At 38.7% G+C, this 26,924-nt stretch overlaps 2 protein-coding genes across 6 annotated transcripts in view; one reads left to right on the top strand and one right to left on the bottom strand.

The window, feature by feature from the left end:
• Positions 1-1,513: 1,513 nt before the first annotated feature.
• Positions 1,514-15,020, top strand: GPR119 (G protein-coupled receptor 119; the record flags this gene model as incomplete). Its single annotated transcript, XM_081115165.1, has 2 exons — positions 1,514-2,525; positions 14,977-15,020. One exon carries the CDS (start codon positions 1,514-1,516, stop codon positions 2,519-2,521), a length of 1,008 nt encoding a protein of 335 aa, XP_080971291.1. The 3' UTR covers positions 2,522-2,525; positions 14,977-15,020.
• Positions 12,755-26,924, bottom strand: part of SLC25A14 (solute carrier family 25 member 14) — a gene marked incomplete at its 5' end in the record, with an annotated part of 30,031 nt that continues 15,861 nt past the window's right edge. For 2 of the 5 annotated variants that reach the window (XM_081115160.1, XM_081115162.1), the window contains 4 exons: positions 12,757-13,209; positions 14,169-14,249; positions 21,722-21,857; positions 22,577-22,701. In XM_081115160.1, coding sequence (XP_080971286.1) covers positions 13,168-13,209; positions 14,169-14,249; positions 21,722-21,857; positions 22,577-22,701 — 384 coding nt within the window. In that variant the 3' untranslated portion in view covers positions 12,757-13,167. Of the gene's footprint in view, positions 13,210-14,168; positions 14,250-21,721; positions 21,858-22,576; positions 22,702-26,924 lie in introns of all 5 variants that reach the window. The other 3 variants (XM_081115163.1, XM_081115164.1, XM_081115161.1) reach the window with 2 other exon arrangements.

Genomic DNA, 26,924 nt, shown 5'->3' with positions numbered 1-26,924 from the left:
TAAGCTTATAACCACTCTTCTCCCCACCCCTCTTTTCTTGGTATCCAAGAAGAGAGCAGCAGGCAAAAGGTTAGTTCTAATGTACCTGCGCAAATGGATATACAACCTAAAATAGGAGTGACCTACACAGCTGCCCTTTCTGAGCCTATCTCACCTGCCTCAACAACACTGTCACCCTTTGGCCTAACTCTATCCCTGGGAAATGGAAAATTCCACAAACATTAGAGCAGACACTTTCTAGAATGCAGTCCACCTCCTCTTCTCCTGTCCCAGATATATCTTAGGTCTACAGGATCAAGAAAGACAAAGATCAAGAAAGGCAAGGTTAGCCCAGCTGGTGTGGCTCAATGGTTGAGGGTCAACCTATGAACCAGGAGGTCACAGTTTGATTCTCTGTCAGGGCACTTGCCCGGGTTGTGGGTTGAATCTCCAGTGTGGAGTTGCAGGAGGCAGCCAATCAATGATCCTCTCTCATCATTGATGTTTCTATTCTCTCTTTCCCTCTCCCTTTCTCTCTGAAATCAATAAAAATCTATTTTAAACAAATTTTAAAGGCAAGGTCACAAGATAAAGGCAAGGCTGGCAGCCACTACTCATGACCAGAAACATGGTCTGACATGGTGCAGAAAAATTTTCAGTGAGTATATCCCACAGACACAGCCTTACTAGTAGACAGGGACAGGCTATATTCTAAACAAAATGAATGCTATTTACAGTTCTCAGCTTGATTTTTCCCTCCCTTCTAAATCCCAAACTGACTGAATTCCGAGGGATGAGAAAGAGGGAAACAGCACACCCTGTTTGAGAAAATTAGAATCTTCGGTGTTAGGAAGCAAAAGATAAGAAACAGCTAAAATATATGATAAATCCCCTGGAAGTCTGCTGAGCCCTGAAATAGCTTGCCTGACCTCACTTCCCACTTTAACTGATTATGATCATCTTGCTTTCATTAAAAGCAGTCATCATAGTAACTGAGAATTAGTTACTGAGCAAGTGCTTGATTAAGCTGAGATTAGTTGTTAAGCTTGAGATTGAGGAAGAAAAGAAGTGGAAATTTAACATTAGGCTGTGGAGGAAGAAAAGGTGTGGTTAGTCAATTGTATCATCTGCCAGACAGGAGATCTACTGAATGCTCCAGTCCCTCCATCGTCTGTGAAGCATCAGTGAAAGGAGAGAGAGTCTGGTGAGAGTGTGCACCAGGTACTTTCGAGTTGTCTAGTAACTTGGTTGTTGGAGGGGGAGGGACTAACTCAGGGCTCAGGGGAGGTCTGCACAGGGATTGCTGCCTTCAGAGAGCTGGAGAAGCAAGAGGCTGAGGACTGAAAATGGAAGAATGAGTGATTCTTAACAACCAGCAGGATCCCAAAGATGACAAGCTGCCAGCCTGGACTGCCAGTGATGGCCAGAATTGTGCTGTAGCTCTGAATCCACAGCTTCTTCTCCTCCAGCCCATGAGAAATTGAGCTAGAGAGCCAGCATGCCTTGGTAAGTGGAAATCCTGCCACTTCCAGACATGGAGTCATCTTTCCCATTTGGAGTGATCCTTGCTGTCCTGGCGTCCCTCATCATTGCTGCTAATGCACTAGTGGCCGTGGCTGAGCTGTTGTTGATCCACAGGAATGATGGTGTTAGTCTTTGCTTCACCTTGAATCTGGCTGTGGCTGACACCTTGCTTGGCGTGGCGATTTCTGGCCTTGTCACTGACCAGCTCTCCAACCCAGCTCGGCCCACACAGAAGACCCTGTGCAGTCTTCGGATGGCATTTGTCACTTCCTCCGCAGCTGCTTCTGTCCTCACAGTCATGCTGATTGCCTCTGACAGGTACCTTGCCATCAAGCAGCCTCTCCGCTACTTCCAGATCATGAATGGGTTTGTGGCTGGAGCCTGCATTGCTGGGCTGTGGTTGGTGTCTTACATCATTGGCTTCCTCCCACTTGGAGTCCCCATATTCCAGCAGACCACCTACCAGGGGCCCTGCAGCTTCTTCGCTGTGTTTCACCCGCGCTTTGTGCTGACACTCTCCTGCGCTGGCTTCTTCCCAGCCCTGCTCCTTTTTGTGTTCTTCTACTGTGACATGCTCAAGATTGCCTCTATGCACAGCCAACAGATCCGGAAGATGGAACATGCAGGAGCCACAGCTGGAGCTTACCGGCCCCCACGGACTCCCAGCGACTTCAAGGCTGTCCGCACTGTGGCTGTTCTCATTGGGAGCTTCACTCTGTCCTGGACCCCATTCCTTATCACTGGCATTGTGCAGGTGGCCTGCCAAGAGTGCCACCTCTATTTAGTACTGGAACGGTACCTGTGGCTGCTTGGTGTGGGCAACTCCCTGCTCAACCCACTCATCTACGCCTATTGGCAGAAGGAGGTGCGGCAGCAGCTCTACCAGATGGCCCTGGGAGTGAAGAAAGGGCTCGCTTCATTCTTCCTCCTTTTCTTGGCCAGGGATGGTGGCCCAGACGTGTCGAGGGAAAGTTCCTGTCACATTGCCACTATCTCTCACCCACAGCTTGATGGCTAAGACGGTAAGGTGAAAGAAGTTTCAAAATGCCCTTTCCCTCCTCTCTCTGGGTCCCAACCAGGAGATCAGATGGAACTAGGGGAATGAAAGCACTTATTTCAGGCAATTGATCATGACCCCATAACCCCTCACCCTAGACTAAGAGGTAACTGAGACAGGTTGCTGACTTTCTTCTATAATCAATTTCCCCATTTGAAAATCTCCATTTCTGTGTCCTTCTCTTGCAATAAGTCTGTTTCTCCTGTATAGGTGTACTTACTTAAAGCAATAAATGTTCTATTGTGCCCAGCTGGTATTGCTCAGTGGTTCAGCATCAACTCATGAACCAGGAGGTCACGGTTCGATTCCCCGTCAGGGCAGATGCCTGGGTTGCGGGCTTGATGTAGGGTGTGTGCAGGAGGCAGCCAATCAATGTTTCTCTCTCATCATTGATATTTCTATCTCTCTCTCCCTCTCCCTTCCTCTCTCTAAAATCAATAAAACTATATATTTTTAAAAAGAAATGTACGACTGTAAAGATGCTTAAAAGTCAAACCCTATTTTTAATATACCAGAACAACACTGTCCAATAGAAATATAATGCAAGCCACATATATAGTTTGTTTTCCACATACATAGTTTTAAATGTTCTATTAGTTACATTAAACAGGTTTAAAAAATAATAGGTGAAATTCATGTTTTATTTAATCCAATACAGCCAAAACATTATTTCAATGTAATCAATATTTTAAAAAGCTATTGCATTATTTTTTGCACACTAGATCTTTGAAGTTTGGTGTGCATTTTACCTTTACAGAACATCTCAATCCAAACTAGCAATATTTCAAATGCTCAATAGCCACATGTGGCTAGTGGCTACCATATTGGACAGCACAGCACTAGAAAAAAATGAGGTCTGTTCTTTTTTTGTTTGAAATTCTATTCTTTCTAACTTTATTATAGTGATTGCTTTGGTAAAGTGAGGAGTCCTGTCCCCCTGATATAAATCAGACATTTTAACTAGTGAGTTTGCACAAAATGTAGGAACCTGTATTAGATTCTAAAACGTGTCTTTTCCCACACATCATGGTGTTCAAGACAGTGTTTCTCAGGGAAATAGCCTACTTGTGATTATTTCTATTAACTCTCCCAATCTACCACCTTTCGAACTCTGTGGTGCCCCTTCCCCTCAGTTGGACTCTTAATTTGTAGCTACTTGGCTGATGACAATGATGAACCACAAATTCTGAGACACAGAAAGGGGAGAAAAAGGGAAAAGGGGTCAGTATCAAGAAAGGCACTACCAAACTCTTTACACTAGACCCACTTTGCTCTTTAGACCTTGAATTTCTTCCATTTACTCCCAAACTTTCATTTTCCTAAGAAACTCAGTCGCATAAAAGGATGTCTCCACAATGGCTCAGGAGACCAGCTGGGGAGCAGGTGCCTCTTTCTGCTTTCTGTGGGTACAGAAAATGACTGTTGGAATCTGGGAATTATGCGCAGGTTCCCTCTCGGCAACCCTAGCAGCAAAAATTCAAGAACAGAGTGGGGAAGAAACCCGGGAACTACACTCAGCCTTCCTGAGCTTCCATGTAACCCTCTCCTCAATCTCCTGGTCTCCACAGTGGATTCCTAGAAAGTTTGTCACTTAAGGCCCTAAACTAGGTTATCTCCCTAGAAAGCTGAATAGACAAAAGAGGGCAAGAAGAAACCTCAACAGTATGGATGAATTTGTCTGGGATTTGGTACCAAAACAGCCTTGGAAGGTTAACCTCTCTGTATCTCTAAAATGATGGCCTGGGAACTTGGATACTTTGCACTTGGCTTTTAATTCCCCTTCAGTCTTAGATGAACTCCTAACTTGCTTTCCTTAAGTTGTTCAGAGGTTAATGATCATCCCTTACAATTTCTATACTCTCAAAAATTCCTTTCTCCCTGTTTTCAACCTTTACCTTCACAAATGGCCTGTTTCTCACTAATTTATTCTAACACATAAACCCTCCTTTGGGAGATCTTTTTTCAGTTGCTTTGCTTACCACTCTGGTCCAGGGGAAGACTGTGCTTGCCTTCACCATGGTAGGTTTTATGTTCCTACAACTGAAGAACTTTTTTGGCTCTCGAGGGGATGATGGAAGCCAACATGCATTGAAGTATTGAGCACCCAGCGAGGACCAGTTATGCCAGCAATAAGGAACACCCTTGGATTGGATTATGAGTTATTGGGAACTAGGTAAAACACAAACTAACTGAGTTTTTGGACAAAATTGAAAGCCAGCTCAAATGACTACCCTCATTATTAGTGGTTCAAAGCTTAATTTCTTGGTCTTGCTGCAAAGGACTGATCTTGTCAAGGTAACACAAGCAGAGTATAATGGAAATTAGTTACAGGAGAAAGGCAGGAGCTGAAGAGAAGCTAGGTGTTTATGGTATTATTAAGTTCCGTTTAAGAAACCCTTTATCCCTGGGAGTCAGTATGTGCAGTGGAAAAAAATCACAGACTTTGAAGTCCCATAGATCAGCGTTCAAATTATGATCAGCCATTTAAATTCTCAAAGCTGCAGTCTCCTCATTTGTAAAACTGTGGTAATAATGCCTACCTTATTTGGTCATAGTGAGGACTAACTCTGATAATGTATGTAAAAAATGCCTAGTAAACTACAGCACACTGTTAGTGCTTAGAAAATGTTCTCTCCCTCTTCCTTAAAAATCCTGAATAAAACATCCAGCTGGCCAATTTAAGGGAGCCCATCATATCTGTAGATATTATGACCTCCAGGACAAGAACAATTTTGAACATACGTAAATTCACAGTTCAGAGCTGTGAATTCCTCAATCCCTAAATAAGGTGTTTTTTTTTAAAAAAAAAATGAATGATGAGAGGTGACTCAGGTTGAAAAACACAAACAGTAAATCGAATATCTTAGCAGGATCAAGGCAGAGCAGATACAAGCAAGGCACTATAATCATCCACTTGGGCTTAAGAGTAACTGCAATGAAAAACACTGCATTTAAAAAGCCACCAAGAGCAAAGATACAGAATGCTATATGAAAGTCTAATGGCTTTCTTTGATGCAGGCCCCTTCACAGATAAGGGAATGCACTGGAGAAGAATCATTTAAATTTCATTCATGCATTCAGTGTTGTCTCTGGATGGACATGCAAAAAAGCCAGATTCAGTTTAGCAATTTGATCAAAATAGCCAAAAGATATTAAGACCTTATATGATGAAATGTAGGTCAATCAGTCCCATGTATAGTTTCCATGAACAGCTTATTGTGAATTTGTTATAAAAATTGTGACATGACTAAGTTTTATACTGACTTCTCAAGTAGCTAACACTATACAAAGCATACCAGTTTCAGAGGACTACTTTCAAGAACATAAGAACACAAAGCACTCTGTGCAGGGGCATTTTGGGTGGTCTCACAAGTGTTAGAGGCAGGGTTCCCTAATCTACCCACACTCACCTGCTTGTCCACATGACCAATAAGCCCATCTCTGAGATTTGGCCAGCCGGAGTTAGCCTTGGAATATCTTTTTCTATATGAAGACATGTACATGGTTCAAACGGGAAATGAACTCATGATTTTGATTTCATTCTCTCAGTAAATGGCCAAACTGAATATAGACCAGTGAAATCAGCAGGCATGAGAGAAATTTCAAAGACACAAATAGAACAAGAGGAAAAATGGTGTCAATAGCTGGCCAGCAAGAACAGCAATGGACCTAAGACTTGACCACAACTCCTTGGCTGCTGTCAGCCACTCATTTTGTGACTCCTTCAGTAACCCCTATGTCATCCTTCAAACCACTGGCTGATCTGAAATCTCATTTTAATTAAAAAATATTTATTTGTTATTTCTGCAGTCACATAAACTCTATTATGGTACCTACAAGTGTCAACTGTCATTCATTCATTTATCTGTCTATTTATCTGTTTATGTACCCCACAAACATTCATTATTCAGAGCTAGGTATTAAAACTGCCCCAGCTTTGCTGGGATTTGTTAGAGATATATATTGATGTACATATGATTTTCATTATTCTTCTCTGATTATAATAGCAGTTTTTGTTCATTTTAGAAAATTTTGAAAATACAGTTATCCATAATTGTATCATCCAGAAATGATCACTGTTATTCTCTTTCATCTGTTCTCTTCACTTAGCTTTATATTGTGTATTTTTCTGTCATTAAGTTTTCTTCAAAAATATGACTTGTAAAGGTTGTTTTTTCAACATAAGTATATATTTTAACCTTTTCCCTATAGTTGTACATTTATGTTATTTCCAATTTTTCACTGTTATAATACCACAATATCCTTCTGTAATATTTGACATGTCTGTTTAATGCCTTTGGATAAATTCTCCAAAGCAATATTACTAGGTCAAGGAGCATTAAACATTTATAAGAATTCTGATTTATATTTTTGCTGGAATTTCTTGAAGTGTAATGTTTCCCTAGGATATTTGCTAACAAAAATGAAAAGTGAGTTATAAATGAACACACTACACTGATATGAATATCTAAAAAAAAAGTGCATGGCTTCCTGAAAGTATAAACCATACTGAAGATTACCTAGTTGGTATTTACAAAAGGAAACCTATTGATATGCCCTGCTGCTAGAGTTAAACTGCAAATTTAGAAATCTGAACTAATGGGACACAGTACCTAAGAACAGTCCTCACAGTACAACTAGATCATCAATATAGCATTGTATGATATCCAAGTATTGATTTCAATGTGTTTTCACTCTTAAAATTTTCTGAGGTAGTTGTTTTGTACAATACCATCAAATGCTAAGGCATGAGAATATAAAAACATGATCACATGGAGTCAGGAGACAAGTTTTGATGCAGTTAAGTCTCGAAGCCGTAGTCTCTCAGCCTAGCTGAAAAGGAAAGGTTGCTCATCTAATGGATCACCTATGGCAGGGTAAAGTTCATGAAAGCTTAACATGCTACTACCCAACCATATGTCCACTGGATTTACAAGCTGTTGGGACCATAATCAGCCACTGAGCTCAAAGAGCCCTCTCATGAGGAGTCCTAGAAACGACCAGTGCAGCTGTTTAGGGTCTCAGAGTCTGTTTCAATGCACAAAGCAGTTCCTGTTGTTTTTTTCTTTTCAAAACACCTCTATACAGTGAGTCGGGCAGGATTCATTTGCTCCAGAGGACTGGCGCCGGGGGGAGGGGGGGGCTAAAATCATGTAAAACCAAAAGCCTGAGGGGGGGGTCTCTTATTTCTTTAGGTTTGTGATTGTGTCATATTTCCTATTTACTATAATAAATCTACATCAGTTCCAGTTCTGTCTCAATTGTGTTGACATTAGGTACTAAAAAGCTGATAAACACACTGAGATAACACACTCATTGGCCCAGTAAAATGCCACACTGTCTTACAAAACTGTTCATTGCACTTTTATCACTCATAATATTTTTGCAGATTTGCCCACTGGGCCATTTAACAAATACTAAAATACTTCCCACATAAAAGCAAACTGATGTCATGTCATCTCAGAGATGGGTTAAAAAGTGAGAAAACTAAACCAGGCAATTATAGCTGAATGGCTAGAGGTTATTTCAAATGTGAAAACCAGACTCATAATCCAAAATTCCAACTACTACTTTAAGATTACCAGGCCCCTTAGTAGTTTTACACAATGATGTGTTAAATTGTTTATCTTATTTACTAAATGAATGGGACAGACAAGTATGCACAATGAATGTTTATAATGAGTTAGACACAGCCCAAAATAAAACTGAATTTTGATGCTATGACACTGAATAAAGAGAAGAAATATCCTTTAGTGAAACCTTAGGAATTGAGATTAATGCAGAGTGGCCATTCTGAGAAGATATGAAGACATTTGTTTTTTAAGAAGCAATATCATTACTCTAATTTACATGTAATATTCTGATTGGGCTAGGCTAACAAAAGTGTTGTCACTTATATGATATGCTTTAGTGAATGAAAAATTACTTATAGTCAGGTTCATAGTAGTTTAATTACTTTTCCCATAAATTTGTTTATAAGCCTAACAACACACTTCTTTGCACTGGATGAGAGACAGTGAGAAGGCTAGCCCCATGTGCACATTATTAAATTTCAAACTAGTGGCATCTGTATCAATAATTCCAAGTTCTTCAAAAAATAGTACAACACATGACAAGAACAAGTTCATCTGTGTGTAGTGGGCTAGTGATGAAGGAGGTCATTGAGAAGAAAGACCAAAAAAAGAAGAGAGGGAAAGCAGTACAAAGTGGAGAATAAGAGAAAAAATATATATTTAGTCGCATGTCTCTAAGAAAATAATTTCAGTCCAGTATTACAGTTAAGTGTCAAAGAGTGACCAACCACAGCTATTGACCTTCTCTCTCCCAGGGTGCTATAAAGATAGGGGAATTAATGAAATCAATATTCTTTACTGCTCACCTGCCATAAACTTTAAGTAACCCTGGACGAGACTGTGTCCGTACACCTCTAGCATAGTCATTACAAGTATGGGCTCATGAGCCAGACTGCCTAGTTAGAATCCTAGTTCTGCCATTTCCTAGGAACAAAAGTATTTTACCATTCTGAACTTGTTTCTCATAAGAAAAAATAAGAATAGTACCTACTTTATAGGGTGGTCGGAAGAATGTAAATTGTTTTTTTAAAAAAATATATTTTTATTGATTTCAGAGAAGACAGGAGAGGGAGAGAGAGATAGAAACATCAATGATGCGAGAGAATCATTGATCAGCTGCCTCCTGCACACCCAGCATGTCCCGCGATCTCCTGGTTCACAGGTCGACACTAAACCACTGAACTGGGCAATGTAAATAGAGTTTTAGAAACACAATACACTTATAACAGTATCTGACACATAATATAGCCATATAAGTGTTGTTGTTATTAGTAGTAGTATTAGTTTTCTAATGCTGTAACCTCTCAAATTAAAAAAAATTAAAAATTGAATGTTTTTTCATCACATACCCTACAGACTTTGATCACTATTTTATCCCTTCAAACCTAGAGTTTCCAGATCAGAAATGTCAGTTATTTAATCTTCAGATTGCTGGTAACATGAGGAATTTGCTTATTAAAAAAAAAATCCATGTAATCATCTGGAGTTAATATGAATCAAACTGTATTTTGTTATTGAGTAGCTTCATTGAAATCCCTCACTAGCTATCCTAATCAAGCTAAAACACATACATGCTGGGCTTTTATAAATACTTGATTGAGATAATTTACATACCATGAGTGCACCTATTTAAAGCATGTAATTTAATGTTTCTTAGTATACTTACAGAGTTGTGCAACCATCACCATAATCTAATTTTAGAACATTTTCATCCCAAAATTAAATTTTATACTCATTATCAGTCCCTTCTCACCTCATCCCCCTGCCCCTCACAGCCATAGGCAACCACTAATTTATTTTCTATATTTATGGATTTTCCTATTCTGGGTATTTAATTTAACTGGGATCATATATGTGCCCTTTTGTGTCTGACTTCTTGCATTTATAGTGTTTTCAAGGTTAGTCCACATTGTAGCATGTATCAGCATTTCATATATCTTTATGGCTGAACAATACTCTATTGCATGGATATACTACTCTTCATTTATCCATTCATCAGTTGATGGGCATCTGGGTTGCTTCTGCCTTTTCATTATTGTGAATAATGCTGCAAGGACGATACGGCAATTCTATGTTTTGCTTTTGAGGAACTGTCCAACTATCTTCCAAAGGAGCCACACCATTTTACAACCTCTCCAGAAGTGTATGAGAGTTTCAATTTCTTCACCAACTCTTGATATTGTTTTTTTATATACTGGGTTTTTTTTACTTGGGAAAGTAATTATTTCTTTGCAAATCAGCAGTGCCTGCTTATCTTTGTGTTACCCTTTCATTCGGAGCATTTTTTAAATGAACAGATTTTATTTTTTAGAAAAGTTTTTGGTTTACAGATAAATTGAGCAGACAGTACAGAGGGTTGTGTTGTTTTTTGAGACAAACAAGATTTCAATCAATGTCCTTAGTCCCTTTAAATATTATTTCCTTGTATTCATTGACTGAAAGAGTTCCCTTCTCAGTATACCTTCAAAAGACACTGGTGGATCTATTTCATATCTGACATGCCCATATAAAGATATTTTTCAATCAAAAATTGCAATTCAAACATACAACGGAGAGTTATTACTTAAGGGTACTCTATGGTGAATAATCTTTGTGAAAAACTAAATTCTTCATACATATAAATAATCCCCTATAAATGCTATGTGGCAAGAGGCAGATCTTTATGTACTCCCTGAGGGACCCTTACTGCAGCCTATTTCACTATAGAAATGGGTTAATCCTGAGTGCTCAATCAAAATATTCTATCCATCAATAAGTTATGGGAGGGAGGGGTGAGGAGGATATTATATTAATCCATGACTAAGAACAGGATAAGATACTATACCAAAAGAGCAAATCAAATTCTTTAATTTGAACTATCTGCCCATGATTTTGGCTACTATAAAGACAACACTCCTTAAAACTTTAGTAATTTGGCTAAAGACCTCATCAGCTTCAAACTATTTTTTCTCCAAATTTCATATTAAAAATAATTTACTCTCTTGCCCCCTTTATTCTTTATCATTCATCAGAATATTAGTCTTATTAAGACAACTTAGGCTGAGTATGTAGTCATTGCTAGTGTCCTCTGTGGTTTTCTGCCTTATTTTATGTTGGACTTCCCCAGGCTCAGTACTTGGACTTTTTCTTGTCTGACATTTATGTAGATTCCTAAATTGTAACAAATTAATCACTCTGGTGAATAATTTTGATGTGGGAGAGGGAGCTATGCACATGTGGGCATAGGGAGTACATGGGAAACCTCTGTACCTTCTGCACAATTTTGTTATGCAACTAAAACATCTCTAAAAAAATAAAACCTATTAAAATTAATTTTCAAAAGGTAGTGCTTTAGACTGACAGTTAAGAAGGACTGTGGGTGGTAGAATGAGACAAAGAACTCTGATAGCAATGTGCTAGTCTCAAACCTGCCACAATCCGGCTATGTGACTTGGGACAAATTTTCTTAGTTTATCTGGACTCTTGTTTTGTTTACCTAGATGTATAGGGAAGTAGATTTCAGTATGTCTTAACCTTTTTAGGGCTGTTCCCCTCCAGGATACCCTCCACACTAGGGTTATCTTCCTAAAAACAAAAGCTGTTATGTTAATTCCCTATTTTAAACTTCCTTTGTCTGCCCTATCCCTCCGGATAAAAGTCAAACTCTTTCTTTGGGCATATAGAGACCCTTCATAATTTGACCCTTTGGCCACACTACTCTTCCTTTCATTCTAGCCCACATTATTTTTTAACCAGTGTTTCTCAAAGTATAATGTTAAGGACCAGGTTCAGTGCCTGTAACAAAGCAAAATGCCTTTGCCCCAAGTAAGGTTAGGTTCTCAGATGATGGGAACTTACATTTTCACAAGATCGCCAGATGATTTGCCTCACGTGGTATTTGAAAACCACTGTCCTACATCTTGGCCACACTGAACTTTTCTCATTCCCCTGTCTGGAATGTCCTTCCCTGTCTCATCCATATGGTAAAATCTGCTTTTTAGCACAAATATAAACTCCACTATGAAGTCCTTGGCCAATCCTCTAGTTCCCTCCTCTGTGCTTCTGCAGTACTTCGTTGATCTTTCACATAGTACATAGCACCTACTGTAATTGTCTATTATAATGTGAGCTTGGAAACAGAGACTATCTTAACTCATTTTTATATTCCCAGCATCTAAGATATAAGAGACACATAATGTTGTTTGAACAAATAATGAACGGATAAGGATGAAGAACTACAGTAAACTACTTAGTCCACAAATATTTGAGTGCCTACAATGTGCTAGGCACTATTCTAGTACAAGAAAGTAGGCAGAACATTTTGCATATAAGACAATTAGAAACCTAGACACAGAGTTCTATTTTAAGCCACTTTTAGCATTTTATCTGTACAAACTTCTAAATTAGCTACTTGTTTTTTTATTCATGATTAGAAAAGGACCACTTGCCTAATGTTTACAAGTGAGTGGCATTATGACAATGAATGACAGTGGGAAAGCACAATGCACTTAGTCTGTGCTCATAAATATGTTGTAAGAGTCCAGACTCCATTTCATAGACACCTTCTCTTTATCAGTCTCTGGAGAATGTAACTTATAAAGAATTGGCAAAGGGGAAAATAGTAAATGAAGACAAAACCAAAGTAATTCCTCCAATAAAGTCTTTAATGAGAACCGAGGTCTGTAACATACACAGCAATAACTTCCCTGGCCTATGCCTTCTGCTCTCACCCAAGTCTGAGGCTAACCAACTACATTTAACCCACATTTAAAAAGAAGGCCATTTTGAATGTCACCCATCAGTATCCATCTTCATAGAAGATACCAATCTGGTGCCAGAATCTCAATGTTAACACTTCCTCTCAGGGAAGTTAACATGGTACCACAAACAACTGAACAATTTTGAACAATCCTATCTATTGTTCTTCCTTCAGGAGGCCCTTAGGAGACCAATGGTTCAGTAAACACTCACAACTTTGTCAAAATACATTTGAAGAAGGAAAAGGGAAAAAGAGTAGAAAGGTTGGCAGGGCTTGGCTCACATGTAATTCAGTCCTTAGATCTGAAGTCTCTTAAGCTGCTCATATGTGATAAAAAACTGAAGAGTAAGTCATGGAAGATCACTGGGTTAACACAGAAAGCCAAACCCAGTTTTAAAATTGTGCATTGCATTCTTAAATTAAGGTACTTAGTTTGTGCTACTCTAAGTTGCACTTGCTTAAAAGTCTTTTTAAAAACAATACCTGGCATATCAGCATGTACTGAATGCCCACCATGTGTCCATTATCTTCACTGGCATTTAGCAATATAAACAGATTAAAATTCTAACATAATTGGAGTCTTCAGGGGGCAAATAACACACACACACACACACACACACACACACACACACACACACCCAAGAACATCAATGGTAACATATAATTCAGTTCTAGAATAATCGTTTACAGACATTAGGTAATCAGAGCAATCCCAAGGAGGGTGAGAAATACTATCTCCCTCAACCTATAGACTCCACAAGGGCAGGAAATTACTTTTCAACCATGCAATGCTCACTACTGTACACACACCACCACCCACAGCATCCAATTCATGACTCTGCATGTAGAAGGCACTCAAACACAAAGTAAGGAGATTCACCCCTGAGGAAATAGCCCTATTTGACCCTAGATTCCTTCACCCTATTTATGTTTTCTGTCTTATTATTTCTCCAGCTGTTTTGGTCCTATAGTTAGGGGATAGGAAATATAGACCTCCTCAGCATGGACTTTTCTGTGGGCATTTCCCAGCAGGGAAATAGCACCTTCCAGATTTGTCTGTTATTGTTAGTGCTTTTTTTTTTAAGAGGACACTTTGCTATGCCTTTTCTAGTCCTTTCAGTTTGTATTAGACTCCAACTGAAAGTCATTTCTTAATTCCATCCTCAATGGTTACCGTTAGAATACTTAGGTTTCTCACTTGCCTAAAAGCTTCAAGGATCAAATTTTCCTTCCCATAGCCTAGAATTACCTGGGAGCTTAAAGTATTTGCTTTCATTCTCATGTTGTGAAAGGATACAATGATGTTCCAGGGTCCAAGTCGAAGCCAGTTTGGCCAAAATCCTTTATAGAGTGCAAAAAAGCCCTCGTGTTTCCACATCTGAAAGATGTAATAAAAAATAGAGTGAATTCCCCTTACTCTTTACATCTGACAATTACATGTATTTTAATATTCATCTTCCAAGTCCCCAACAACTCATGGCTCCATGAATAGTCCTTTTTTTCTAGACACACATTTGAATTCATAGATAATCTAAATAAATCTACCCATTCATTCAACAAATATTTATTGAGCACCTACCATATGCAAATGTATTCTTGATGCTGAGATAACAGTAATACTAGCAAATAAGAGAAAGAAAGTATCGCCTTCAACATTAACTGCAAAATGATCCCTGCAGAGTTTCCTATCAGAAAATGTATAAGCATGAGAAGAAATGTATGTTTTAAAATGTGATGGACTAAGGATAAGGATAGGGTTAGGGTTAGGGTTAGGGATAAAGATAGGGTTAGGGTTAGGGATAAAGATAGGGTTAGGGAAAAAAAAATACAATGTGATGGACTAAATGCATGAGGGCTATTTACCATTTGCAATAAAAAGGTATCCCCCCCAGGAAAAAAAAAGAAAGTATCTGTGGTAGACAGCTTCCAAGATGGTCCCCAAAGAAAGCCACCTCCAGTTTTTCATACCCTTGTGTAGGCCCACCCACACGTATCAGGATTGGTCTGTGTCTCCAATAGAATAAAGCGGTGGTGAACATGTCATCTCCAATGCTTTGTTATAAAAGATGCTTTATATATAAAGCTTCTGCCTTGTTCTCTTTTAGATCATTCACTCTGGAGGAGGCCAGCTTCCATGTCATGAAAAGGCCCAACTGTGAGAAACTAAGGCCTCTTGCCAACAGCCAAAGAGGAAGAGAGGCTTCCTGCTAACAGCCACATGAATGATCTTTGAAGCAAATATCCCAGCCCCAGTCAAGCCATCAAATAACATTTCATCACTGGTTCATCACTGCAGTTCTGTGTAATGCTAGGGCCTACCTCATATCAATGCTCTGAGGATCATATGAGGAAAATTGTGAATTCCTTTGAGTTTGGGTTTCCTGTTTCAAAGATGGTCTACACATACCAGCTTAATGGTTATTATAAATTAAAGGAAAAATGAGGTATATCAAAGGTCATAAACCAGTGGTGTATAATGAATCCAACCTATAGAAACAGTTCCTGTTTAATGGACAGATTATCTCTTAAGTGACTCCTGTAACTTAGGCATTGTGTTAGACATTGGAAAAAAATGTTATTCTGCTCTTGTTGGTTTGGCTCAGTGGCTAGAGCGTCATCCTGCCTGGGTTCAATTCCAGTCAAGGGCATGCACCTCAGTTATAGGCTCAATCCCCAGCCCTGGCTGGGGCCCATTTAGGAGGCAACCAATTGATGTGTCTCTCTCACATCAATGTTTCTTTCTCTCTCTCTCTCACTGCCTTCCTTCCACTCTCTCTAAAAATCAATGGAAGAATAGACTCAGGTGAGGATTAACAACAAAAAAATGTTATTTTGCCTTTCCACTGGTGAAGTGAAACCCACCACTATACTAAAAAGTAAATATATCTGGACTAGACAATAATTTGAGAATCCAGACTTATAAATATCCCTTATCTTATGCTTGATTTCTTTAGATAAATTCCCAAAAGTGGAATTGCTATGTTTTATGGTGGTAATCATATCATAAGGTATATAAACGTCAAATCATTATATTGTACACCTAAAACTAACATAATATATTGTATGCCAACTATACTTAAACTGAAAAAAATGAGTACTCGAGATAATTATCCATACTAAGCATTTTTTGGAGCAAACAGCAACATAAGTAGGGCGTTATTTATGAAAGCATAGTGATAATATACTTCCCCCAATGGATTATGAGCAAATGTCAAAGGTCTCAGCAAAACTGATGTTGAAAAATTGTGAAAATCAGCAAGAGTAAAGCCCAGATGCAGATAACCTAGAACCATAGATTGCTAAAATTACAAGGGACCTTAGAAATACAATCCAACCCCATCACCTCTCACCTAGAATACCACAATAAACCTCCAAATTGGTCTACAATCTCCACCTGGAAGTCAAAACAACCTTTTAAATTTTTAAACAAGACAGTGTCACTTTCCTGCTTAAAGCTCCCCAATGACTTCCCAGTGGAATTCATTCTAACTGCAGGTTTTCTGTGATGACATTTAGGATCCTACATAATTTAGCCCCTCCTTCTCTCCAGTTTCATTTCCTACACTTTGCCCTTCATTTACCACACTCAGGCATGCCAAACTTATTTTTAACCCTTGAACATGTCCAGCTCATTCCCAACTCAGGACCTTTGTACCTGTTCCTTCTTTAATGCAATACTTTTCTCTCCAATCTTCACATGGCCACCTTCTCATCATCAGACCTCTGCTCAAATGTCAACAAATGTCAACAAATATCTAAGTAAATATAGGGTGCCCAAAATAATGTATACACACACTTTGAATAATTATAAAGGCTGTGTTTATTAAAATACATTTCATTTTCAAAACAGAGTTATCAGCTGTTAAAGTGTGTAAAAATTTTGGGGGGAATGCCCTGTATTTGTTGAGTGAATGGATATACAAACACAGTTAGAGTCTCTAACACTTCCATGAGCCATCTGACTCCTTATAAAGCTCCAAAATATTGACTAACTTCTTTAGAACATTAGTATTAGGAGGCACATTTTTTGGCTTGAGGCAGTTGTATGAAAACAAACAAGAACTTTTATATAGATAAACAGAAACAACATATGCATTCATTCAACAAATAATTTGCTGTAGATAAAATGACAAATAAGATGCATGCTGTCCTGCCTTCAAGGAATTTACAGTCTACTGGATGACAGATATTAAATGTAATTACAGAGGGGAAGGGTTTGGGGGCTGGGTGAAAAAAGGTGAAAAGATTAAGCAGAAAAAATATAAGGCATGGCAAAAGTAAGTTTACAGTTATGAGTATACAAAACATAGTTTATTCTTGTATTATAGTTTATTAATAATTGTATTACTTTCCATACAAATAACTATAAACCTACTTTTCCCACCCCGTATATGACACAGACAATAGTATGGTGACCGCCAGAGGGAAAGGGGGTGGGGGAAGGTAGAAGAGGGCAAAAGGAGGATAAATGGGGATGGAAAGAGACTTTACTTTGGGTGACGAGTGCATGATGTAAAAGTAAAGCCCAGATACAGATAACCTAGAACCATAGATTCAGACAATAAACACACAAATAATAAAGAGCGTAATTTCAGATAGAAGAAAATGCTGTGAATAAACTAACAGAATGTATGAGATAGTGACTCAGTGATAATGATGGGAAACTAGTGCAGATAATATTTTATTGAGTTTACACTTGAAACCTGTATGGTTTCATTAACCACTGTCACCCTAATAAATTAAATTTAAAAAGAATTAAAAAGTAAAAGTAATTAAAATAAAATGAAATGAATGTGATGTAGCCATATGATGGGATATTATCCAATAAAAAAAATGGGCAAAGGACCTAGACACTTTTTGAAAGAGGACATAAGGAAGGCCAAGAAACATATATGAAAACATGCTCAAAGTCACTAATCATCTGAGAGATGCAAATCAAAACAACAATGAGGTACCAGCTCACACCTGTCAGAATGGCTATCATCAACAAATCAACAAAGGACAAGTGCTGGTGAGGATGCAGAGAAAAAGGAACCCTCGTGTACTGCTGGTGGGAATGCAGACTGGTGCAGCCACTGTGGAGAACAGTATGGAGTTTCCTCAAAAAGTTAAAAATGGAACTCCCGCCGAAACGGGTTTGGCTCAGTGGATAGAGCGTCGGCTTGCGGACTGAAAGGTCCCAGGTTCGATTCCGATCAAGGGCATGTACCTGGGTTGTGGGCACATCCCCAGTAGGAGATGTGCAGGAGGCAGCTGATCGATGTTTCTCTCTCATCGATGTTTCTAACTCTCTATCTCTCTCCCTTCCTCTCTGTAAAAACTCATAAAATATATTAAAAAAAAATGGAACTCCCATTTGACCCAGTGATCCCACTTCTAGGAATATATCCCAAGAAACCAGAAACACCAATCAGAAAGGATATATGCACCCCTATGTTCATAGCAGCACAATTTACCATAGCTAAGATTTGGAAACAGCCTAAGTGCCCATCAGCAGATGAGTGGATTATAAAACTGTGGTAATCTATACATGGAATACTACGCTGCAGTAAAAAAGAAGGAATTCTTACCATTTGCAACAGCATGGATGCACCTGGAGAGCATTATGCTAAGTGAAATAAGCCAGTCAGAGAAAGATAAATACCACATGATCTCACTCATTTATGGAATATAATGAACAACATTAACTGATGAACAAAAATGGATATAGAGGCAGAGCAGCATCAAACAGACTGTCAAATGACAGTGGGAAGGCTGGGGAGGATTGGTGGGTGAAGGTAAGAGATCAAATGAAGGACTTGTAAACCCTATCTAATATAAAGAGGTAATATGCAAATTGACCATCACTCCAACACACAAGATGGCTGCCCCCATGTGGACACAAGATGGCCAGCAGGGGAGGGCAGTTGGGGGCAATCAGGCTGAGAGGGGAGGGCAGTTGGGGGTAATTGGGCCAGCAGGGGAGCAGTTGAGCATCAATCAGGCTGGTAGGAGAGTGGTTAGGGGGTGATCAGGCTGGCAGGCAGAAGCAGTTAGAGGCAGGCAGGCAGGCAAGTGGTTGGGAGCCAGCAGTCCTGGATTACAAGAGGGGCTGGACCTAAATGGGCAGTCAGACATCCCTCAAGGGGTCCCAGATTGGAGAGGGTGCACAAATTTCGTGCACCAGGCCTCTAGTAAAGTATAAGCATAACTAATGTACGCAAGACACTGGGAGAGGGGTGAGGGCATGTGCCGGGGGGGGGGGGGGGGTAGGGGAGGCTGGGGGAAGGTCAATTGAAAAAAAAGGAGACATATGTACTACTATTTGTAATACTTTGAACAATTAAAAAGGAACAAAGTAAAAAAAAATCAAATTTAAAAAAAGGAACAAAGTACTGATACATGTTATAACATGGGTGATCCTTGAAACATTATGGTAAAATGAAAGGAGCCAGTCAAAAAGGTCACATTTTCTATAATTCCATTTATATGAGATATCCAGAATAGGCAACTCTGCAGTAATAGAAAGTAGATTAGTGCTTTCTCAGAGATGGTGGAGATAGGGGAAATATGGCTTCTGAGGTTATGAAAATGTGGTGATGATGGTTGCACATATCTGTGAATATACCAAAAGCTACTTTGAATAGGTTAATTTTATGATATGTGAATTAGACCTCAATAAAGATTTTTAAAAATATAATAAATGCTATGATAGAGCAAGTGCACTAAACTATGTACACATAACCTAGTTTAACAATCAGGGAAGGCCTTTATGAAAAAGTAACGAGATCTAAAAATGAGCAGGAGCTAGCCAAGTGAAAGGGACTTAGGATGGAGTGGGGGGGGGGGCATCTAACAAAGTATATGGTTTGGAAGAAAACTTGGAAATGAAAGAAAGTCAAGTACTAGAAATTGTTCAGTATATCTGGAATGCATAGTAAAGGTAGGAAAGATAAGACTGTGGAAGTAAAAAGAGGTCAAATCATATAGAGCCTTGGATCAATGGAAATCCACCCAATGGTTTTAAGATGGAGATGACAGTATGAGGTTTGCAGTTGCTCATTTCTATGTCAGAGACGAATGCTTATTCCATTCGCCAAAGTGTTTGGGGACTCTTAGAGATAAAATAACAAAGTATGATGCTATTATATATCATAATAATATAGAGTGAAATTGTTTTTAAAGAATTTTAATAGCAAAAAAGTGAATCAGTGAGTAGATATAAATAATTAAAGGTTAGTACCAACATGAAAATGTTTCCTTCTATACAACACAGGATAGTGGTTATAAATACAAACTTTGGAATCAGACAGGTCCTGGTTTAAATCCCAGAGCTAACACTTATTGGGTGTGTAATCTTGGATAAATACTTAGCTACTCTGAAACTAAAATCACTTTTATAAAATGGGAAAGATAATTATCTATTCCATAACGTTGATGTGAGTTAAAGGATATATTATAGTGTGATACATAGTAAACATTCAATAAATGCTATTACTAGATTATTGTACCTTCTATCTCCTTAACCAACCTTCTCTACTTATCCTCACTCCCTCTGTGTTTATCTGTCTCTTCCAATTAGAATTACAGCGTCATGAAAGACAGGACTTTACTGTTCACCAACCTAGAACAGTACCTGGCACATAAGACACAAACACTTTTGTTTCAAATGAATGAATGAATGAATGAATAAATAAACACACTCCTCAATGCACAGCAATTGGGTTTTTGTCAAACTCTACTCCCCGGAGTCTAAGAATCAGTGCCTCTGTGAATCACTATTAACGGAAGGAATTTTTTTAACACTCCAGTGTGCTAGGAAGGCAAAAATGTTGTGAATTCCTTTACCTGCTCTCCTTGGTCTCCCCCTCCACAGTATGCAATGCCTGTACACTACTGATTCCCAAGGCTCTTAGCTACACCCACGAACTCTCCTCTGAGTAAAGACTAATATATTCAAATATATCCACTGTATGTTCCTCAGGAACTTCAAACTAAGTGCTCAAAACTGTGATGTCTCCCACAAAACCTGTTCCTCTTCCTGTGATGCTCTGTTAATGAATGCTACTACATGGTCACCACTAAAATAATATGTAAGGTCTCATTAGGATATTTCCAAATATATAGTAAAGCACTCAACATATAAGTTATTATTATTCATGATGCCACCATCTACAGGAAACCCATCCTAAACTTCCAAATTGGACTAAAATTCCTTCCCACAGATCCCTGAGTTTTTCACTTACCAAGCTGTATTATGTTTGCACACCCACAGAGAAATGCTATAATTTCTCTGTGCCTACTAAAATGTGCCTGATCTATAATAAAAAGTTGTTAAATTAAGCTGAACCACAGAGAAACTATATGGCAATATCATATTTTAGCCTCAAATTTCAATTTTGTAGAAGTATTATCACCAGTGATTGTATCATACATAATTCATTTACGATATTTAGCTATCTACAAGAATAACATAGTGGAAACTTTCAAAGCAAAAGTGTGAACAATAGCACAATGCTGAACTGAAACTGAGTACCAGATTTTCTATCACAGGGTCTCCGTCTTGTTTGAAATGTGTAAATGTGGGATTCATTAAGTCCTTTATATTAATTGTACACGGTACTATTGATAAAAGTATCCTACAGTCACAAGCATTCAAATCGGAATAATAATATTAAGGACCACTAAGCATCAGCAGATTGCCAAGGACACAGCTTTTCTACCTGGAAATTACTCTGACAGCCTATTAAAATATACATGGTAACTCTTACGTCTTCAGAATTATATGTAGCAATTAAGAATAAGGCTTGAAAGAAGGTCTAAGACACCAACGAAAATTAAAAATGCAATGCAAGCCCACAGTGTCCATACCTTTAAAATACCATCCAAAGTACCCTTGTAGAGGTCCACATGTCCCACTATTGCCCTCTGGTTCATCATGCGAGTTCGAACCACATCAACTGGATTAGAAGCCAGAGCCCCAGCCAAGCCACAAGTAAAACTGGAACTAAAAAATGAAAAGTTCAAGTAAATAGACTGCCCTGCTTCCACTCCTGCCCCCTAAACAGAAATGAGGGCAAACTTAAATGTACAATGAGTCAGACTCATCAGATAAAACTTGGCACTTGTCCTTTCATTATAATCTAAAAAGAAAAAAACATGTTCTAAAGAGACATCATTTAAAGTTGTCCTTTTCACTTTTCAAACTGAAACTTACACACCTTTTTTTTCTTAAAGGGGGACAATTTTAAAAGTATTGCAAGATTTCTAAACAGCAAGTTTCATACATCATATATTAGTTATGTAGATTTTTCAAAACACAGGATCATATGCCAAATGCATTTCAGTAGTAAAATATCATAAAAATTGCAAGATGAAGAAAATGTAGGATGTGACTGGCAACAGTCTTTGGCCCAAAACTATGTTTTTGTTTCATAGGCCCTATACAATTTGACTTTTTCTGATTCTCATTGAGAAAAGTTTGCTTTCTGTTCTAAAATAAACCAAAGCAAATAACAGATGAGCTTATTATATATAGAAGCTGTGTATGAAAAAATGCAAACACTGACAGAAATCTCACAGGCTGTTGTATTAGATACTGCCCTCAAGTACCAAAACGCCCATAGCATCTGGGATGTAGAATAAAGGTATCAATTCTACATGAGGATTTCAGTGAGATTTTTTGTGTGCTGGTAATATGGCATGAGCACAACCTATCATACTTACACAAAGTGAGTTAAAATTGTGTCTCCCATCACCCCTGACAATATTAAGTGCTTCTTTGTAATATCGTAGACTGGTAGCTCTACTCCCACAACGATAGCAGCCCGCTGAGCAGTTGGAACGACACCCTACAATTAGACACCAAGAAAATACACAGGTAGTGTGGCATAAGTCCAAAAGTGAACAAAATAAATTGTGAGTTAAAAAGTGACAGAAAAATCCAAGTCTGGAGTACAGACATTACTCTTTCAAATCAATGCCTACTACTGGAACAAGTCTATGAATTACTAAAAACCATTACATTGTACACTTTAAGATGGTGAAATTAATGGTATGTGAATTATCTCAATTAAGATGTTATAAAAAATCAAATAAAGCCATGAAGCAAAAGTCAGTGGGGATGTATCACGGTTATTGATTTGTGGATACTGCACCATCCTTGCATCCCCGGGATAAATCCTACTTGTTCATGGTGTATGATCTGTCTGATGTACTGCTGGATCCGATTTGCTAGAATTTTGTTGAGGATTTTGGCATCTATGTTCATGAGGGATACTGGCCTGTAATTCTCTTTCACTGTGTTGTCTTTATCTGGTTTTGTATTAGGGTAATGCTGGCTTCATAAAATGAGCTTGAAAGTGGAATATATCCCAAGAAACTAGAAACACCAATCAGAAAGGATATATGCACCCCTATGTTCATAGCGGCACAATTTACCATAGCTAATATTTTGAAACGGCCTAAGTGCTCATCAGCAGATGAGTGGATTAAAAAACTGTGGTACATCTACTCAATGGAATACTACACTGCAATAAAAAAGAAGGAATTCTTACCATTTTCAACAGCATGGATGGGACTGGAGAGCATTATGCTAAGCGAAATAAGCCAGTCAGAGAAAGATAAATATCACATGATCTCACTCATTTATGGAATATAATGAACATAAAGTGATGAACAAAAACAGACCCAGAGACAGAGAAACATCAATCAGATGTTCAAACCTCAGAGGAAAGGTAGGGCAGGGTGGGGGTAAGGGGGAGAGATCAACCAAAGGACTTGTATGCATGCATATAAGCATAACCAATGGACATAGACACCAGGGGGGTGAGGGCATGAGTGTGGGGGGGGCCAATGGGGCGATAAGGACACATATGTAATACCTTAATCAATAAAGAAAAAGAGAGAGAAAAAAGTCAGTGGGGAGAGAAGCACTTCCAAGTTTAATTCACAGAATTTTAGGATATGCAGAAAGAACACACTAGGATGCCAGCAAAGGTATGCTGCAGCTAGGGAGAAGGCCAAGGCAAAAGCAATACTTCCTTATAAATCCTCCTGGGATAATACTACCAGAGTTTCACTCAATAGCATATTACAGCTCACATTATAGTGCAGGGCTGCTAGAGCATTAAAAGTCATATTTTGAAGACTACTGACAAGAAAATACTTATGATATAACCTTAAAGAAGGCAACACATAAAATTACTATTGTACTATTCTAACTTAGGGAAAAAGGTATGTGCACACACCAAATTTTTATAAAGGATTAGAGGGAAATACACCAAAATATTTTTCTTCATCTGGGATTAGGATAACAGACTAGTTAATTTTTATTTTTATATCTATCTATATTTTAAAAATCACAATGAATGTTTTACTTTTATTTTTTAAATTTATTTATCTTTATTGTTGAGGGTACTACAGATGTCCCCATTATCCCTCCACTTTCTTTCTCCGTCTGGTTCCCACCCCAACCCAGGCCTTCACCACAAATGTTTTACTTTTATAAGTAACTAGAGGCCCAGTGCATGAAATTCGTGTGTGTGTGTGGAGGGGGGTCCCCTCAGCCCAGCCTGTACCCTCTTGCAATCCGGGACCTCTTGGGGGATGTCGGTTTAGGCCCGATCCTAAACTGGCAGTCGGACATCCCTCTCGCAATCCGGGACCACTGGCTCCTAATTGTTCGCCTGCCTGCCTGCCTGATTGCCCCTTACTGCCTCTGCCTGCTTGCCTGATCACCCCTAACCACTCTTCCTGCCTGCCTGATCACCCCTAACTGCTCACCTGCTTGCCTGATGGCCCCTAACTGCCTCTGCCTGCCTGCTTCATTGCCCCTAACCACTCTGCCTGCCTACCTGACCACCCCTAACTACTCTGCCTGACTGCCTGATCGCCCTTAACCACTCTGCTTGCCTGCCTGATTGCCCCTAACAACTCTGCCTGCCTGCCTGATCGCCCCTAACCACTCTGCCTATTACCTGATTGCCCCTAACCTCTTCTGCCTCGGTCACCGCTGCCACAGCTTCATCTGGAAGGTTGTCCAGAATGACGTCTGGAAGGTCGTTTGACTGTCTGGTCTAATTAGCATATTACGCTTTTATTATTATAGATTGTGTTTAAATTTCATTGAAAATTGAACATAACATACTGTGGGGACAATTGCTTTCTGGAAGACCTGTTATATTATTCAATCATCTCTAAATTTCCTAACTCGCCCCAGCTGGTTTGGCTCAGTGGAAAGAGCGTCAGCCCGCGGACTGAAGGGTCCCGGGTTCAATTCTGGTCAAGGGTACATGCTTGGGTTGCAGGCTCGGTCCCCAGTTGGGGGCATGCAGGAGGCAGCTGATAGGTGATTCTCATCATTGGTGTTTCTCTCTCTCTCTCTCCCTCTCCCTTCCTTTCTAAAACCAATAAAAACATATATTTTTTAAATTCCTAACTCAATGTATACAATGGAAGTAATATAGCTGTGCTGTCACCATGTTTTATTCTGCTGATCGGGCTGACTGGCCCAACAATGCCTTCCTCTCTGACCCGTCCATCTGCTCAACTCTGTTAGAAGATGACCTTTACAGAAGACTACTTTGGTGAAGACTAAGGCCCCAAACTGGAGTCCATGGGCTGAATTCAGACATGTTTTGTTTCACCAAACAGTGTTTCTAGAAGGCTGAATAAACTGTCAACATATAAAAAACCAGGACACTTCACATAGAAATGCAGATTTGCAGCTTCTCTTGCAAATCCAGAAAACTTGGCAACACTGAATTCACATCACACATGGCAACAATGAGTGAGACAGGTGCTCTCCAGTTACCAAAGTCCCCACCACTCTATTGTCTTCCCAAAGCTGACATAGTGCCAGTTACGCTTTATTGTTGTATTCATGCGGTTATTTCTCCCAATGGAGTAGGGAAGAAAGTGAAATGTTTCCAGTATCCATATTGCAATCAAAGCAGGGAAATAAAGCATAAACAAAGATGACCATGTGTTTGAAGAAAAATGCAGACATATTTCTCTTTGAAATGAAAAAATAATTCTATTTAATATGCAAATAACATGTCCGTGTCAAAAGAATATATAACACAATGTACATGCCTGGATGATGTAAGTAGCCTGGATCATAAAAGTAGCTATGTTCAGTTCCTCAAAAAATTAAACATAGAATTCCCATACAATCCAGCAATCCCACTTTTGGGTATATACATAAAAGAACTGAAGTCACAGTCTTCACTCACTCATGTCCATAGCACTATTATTCATAAGAGCCAAGGTATAGAAACAACCTAAATGTCTATTAACAGATGAGCAGATAAATAATACACAATAGACTATTACTCAGCCTTAAAAAGGAAATAAATCCTGATACATGTGACAACATGAATAAACCTGGAGGGGCACTATGCTAAGTGAAATATGCCAGTCACAAAATGACAAAAGTATGATTCCACTTATATAAGGTATCCAGTATAGTCAAATTCATATAGACATAAGGTATAAGGTTGTGAGGAAGGGGAGAATGGGGAATTGCTTAATGGGTACAGAGTTCCAGTTTTTCAAGATGGAAAGAATTCTGGAGCCTGGTTGCAGAAAAATGTAAATGTACTCCACACAACTGAAGTTGAAATCGTTAAGATGGTAAATATTGTTATGTGTATTTTACCACAACTAAAAGTTTAAATTAAAAATTAAGTAGCTATGTTCCCCTGACCAAATCTTCAATTCTATTTATTGCTGTCTTTAGCCTTATTTTGTAAAAAAAATTCTAGCTAGTTCCATTTTCTGGTTTTAAATTGAACTAATCAAGAAATGGCACCCTGCTATTATTAAAAAGCAAATCTCAAAGATCATTAATAGATACCAAGACCATTAGGTGAAAGGTTATTAGATAACAGGATACATGCATGATGCTAGAATATAACCCTACAGACTACTTGCTAATTGCCAATGGTGAAACAACTTATCTTTTATGATGGTGAGATCTAGTAGACATCATCTTACCAAGTAATCAAACTTGACATCACTAACTATGGAATAACTCAACATCATCTGCCTGTTAGTATGTTGCATATGAAAT

Source organism: Myotis nattereri, assembly GCF_964212035.1.
Source record: "Myotis nattereri genome assembly, chromosome: X".
In the NCBI taxonomy this organism is placed as follows: domain Eukaryota; kingdom Metazoa; phylum Chordata; class Mammalia; order Chiroptera; family Vespertilionidae; genus Myotis; species Myotis nattereri.
The sequence above is the reverse complement of the archived record's forward strand: the minus strand, read 5'-3'. Positions and strand labels throughout refer to the sequence as shown.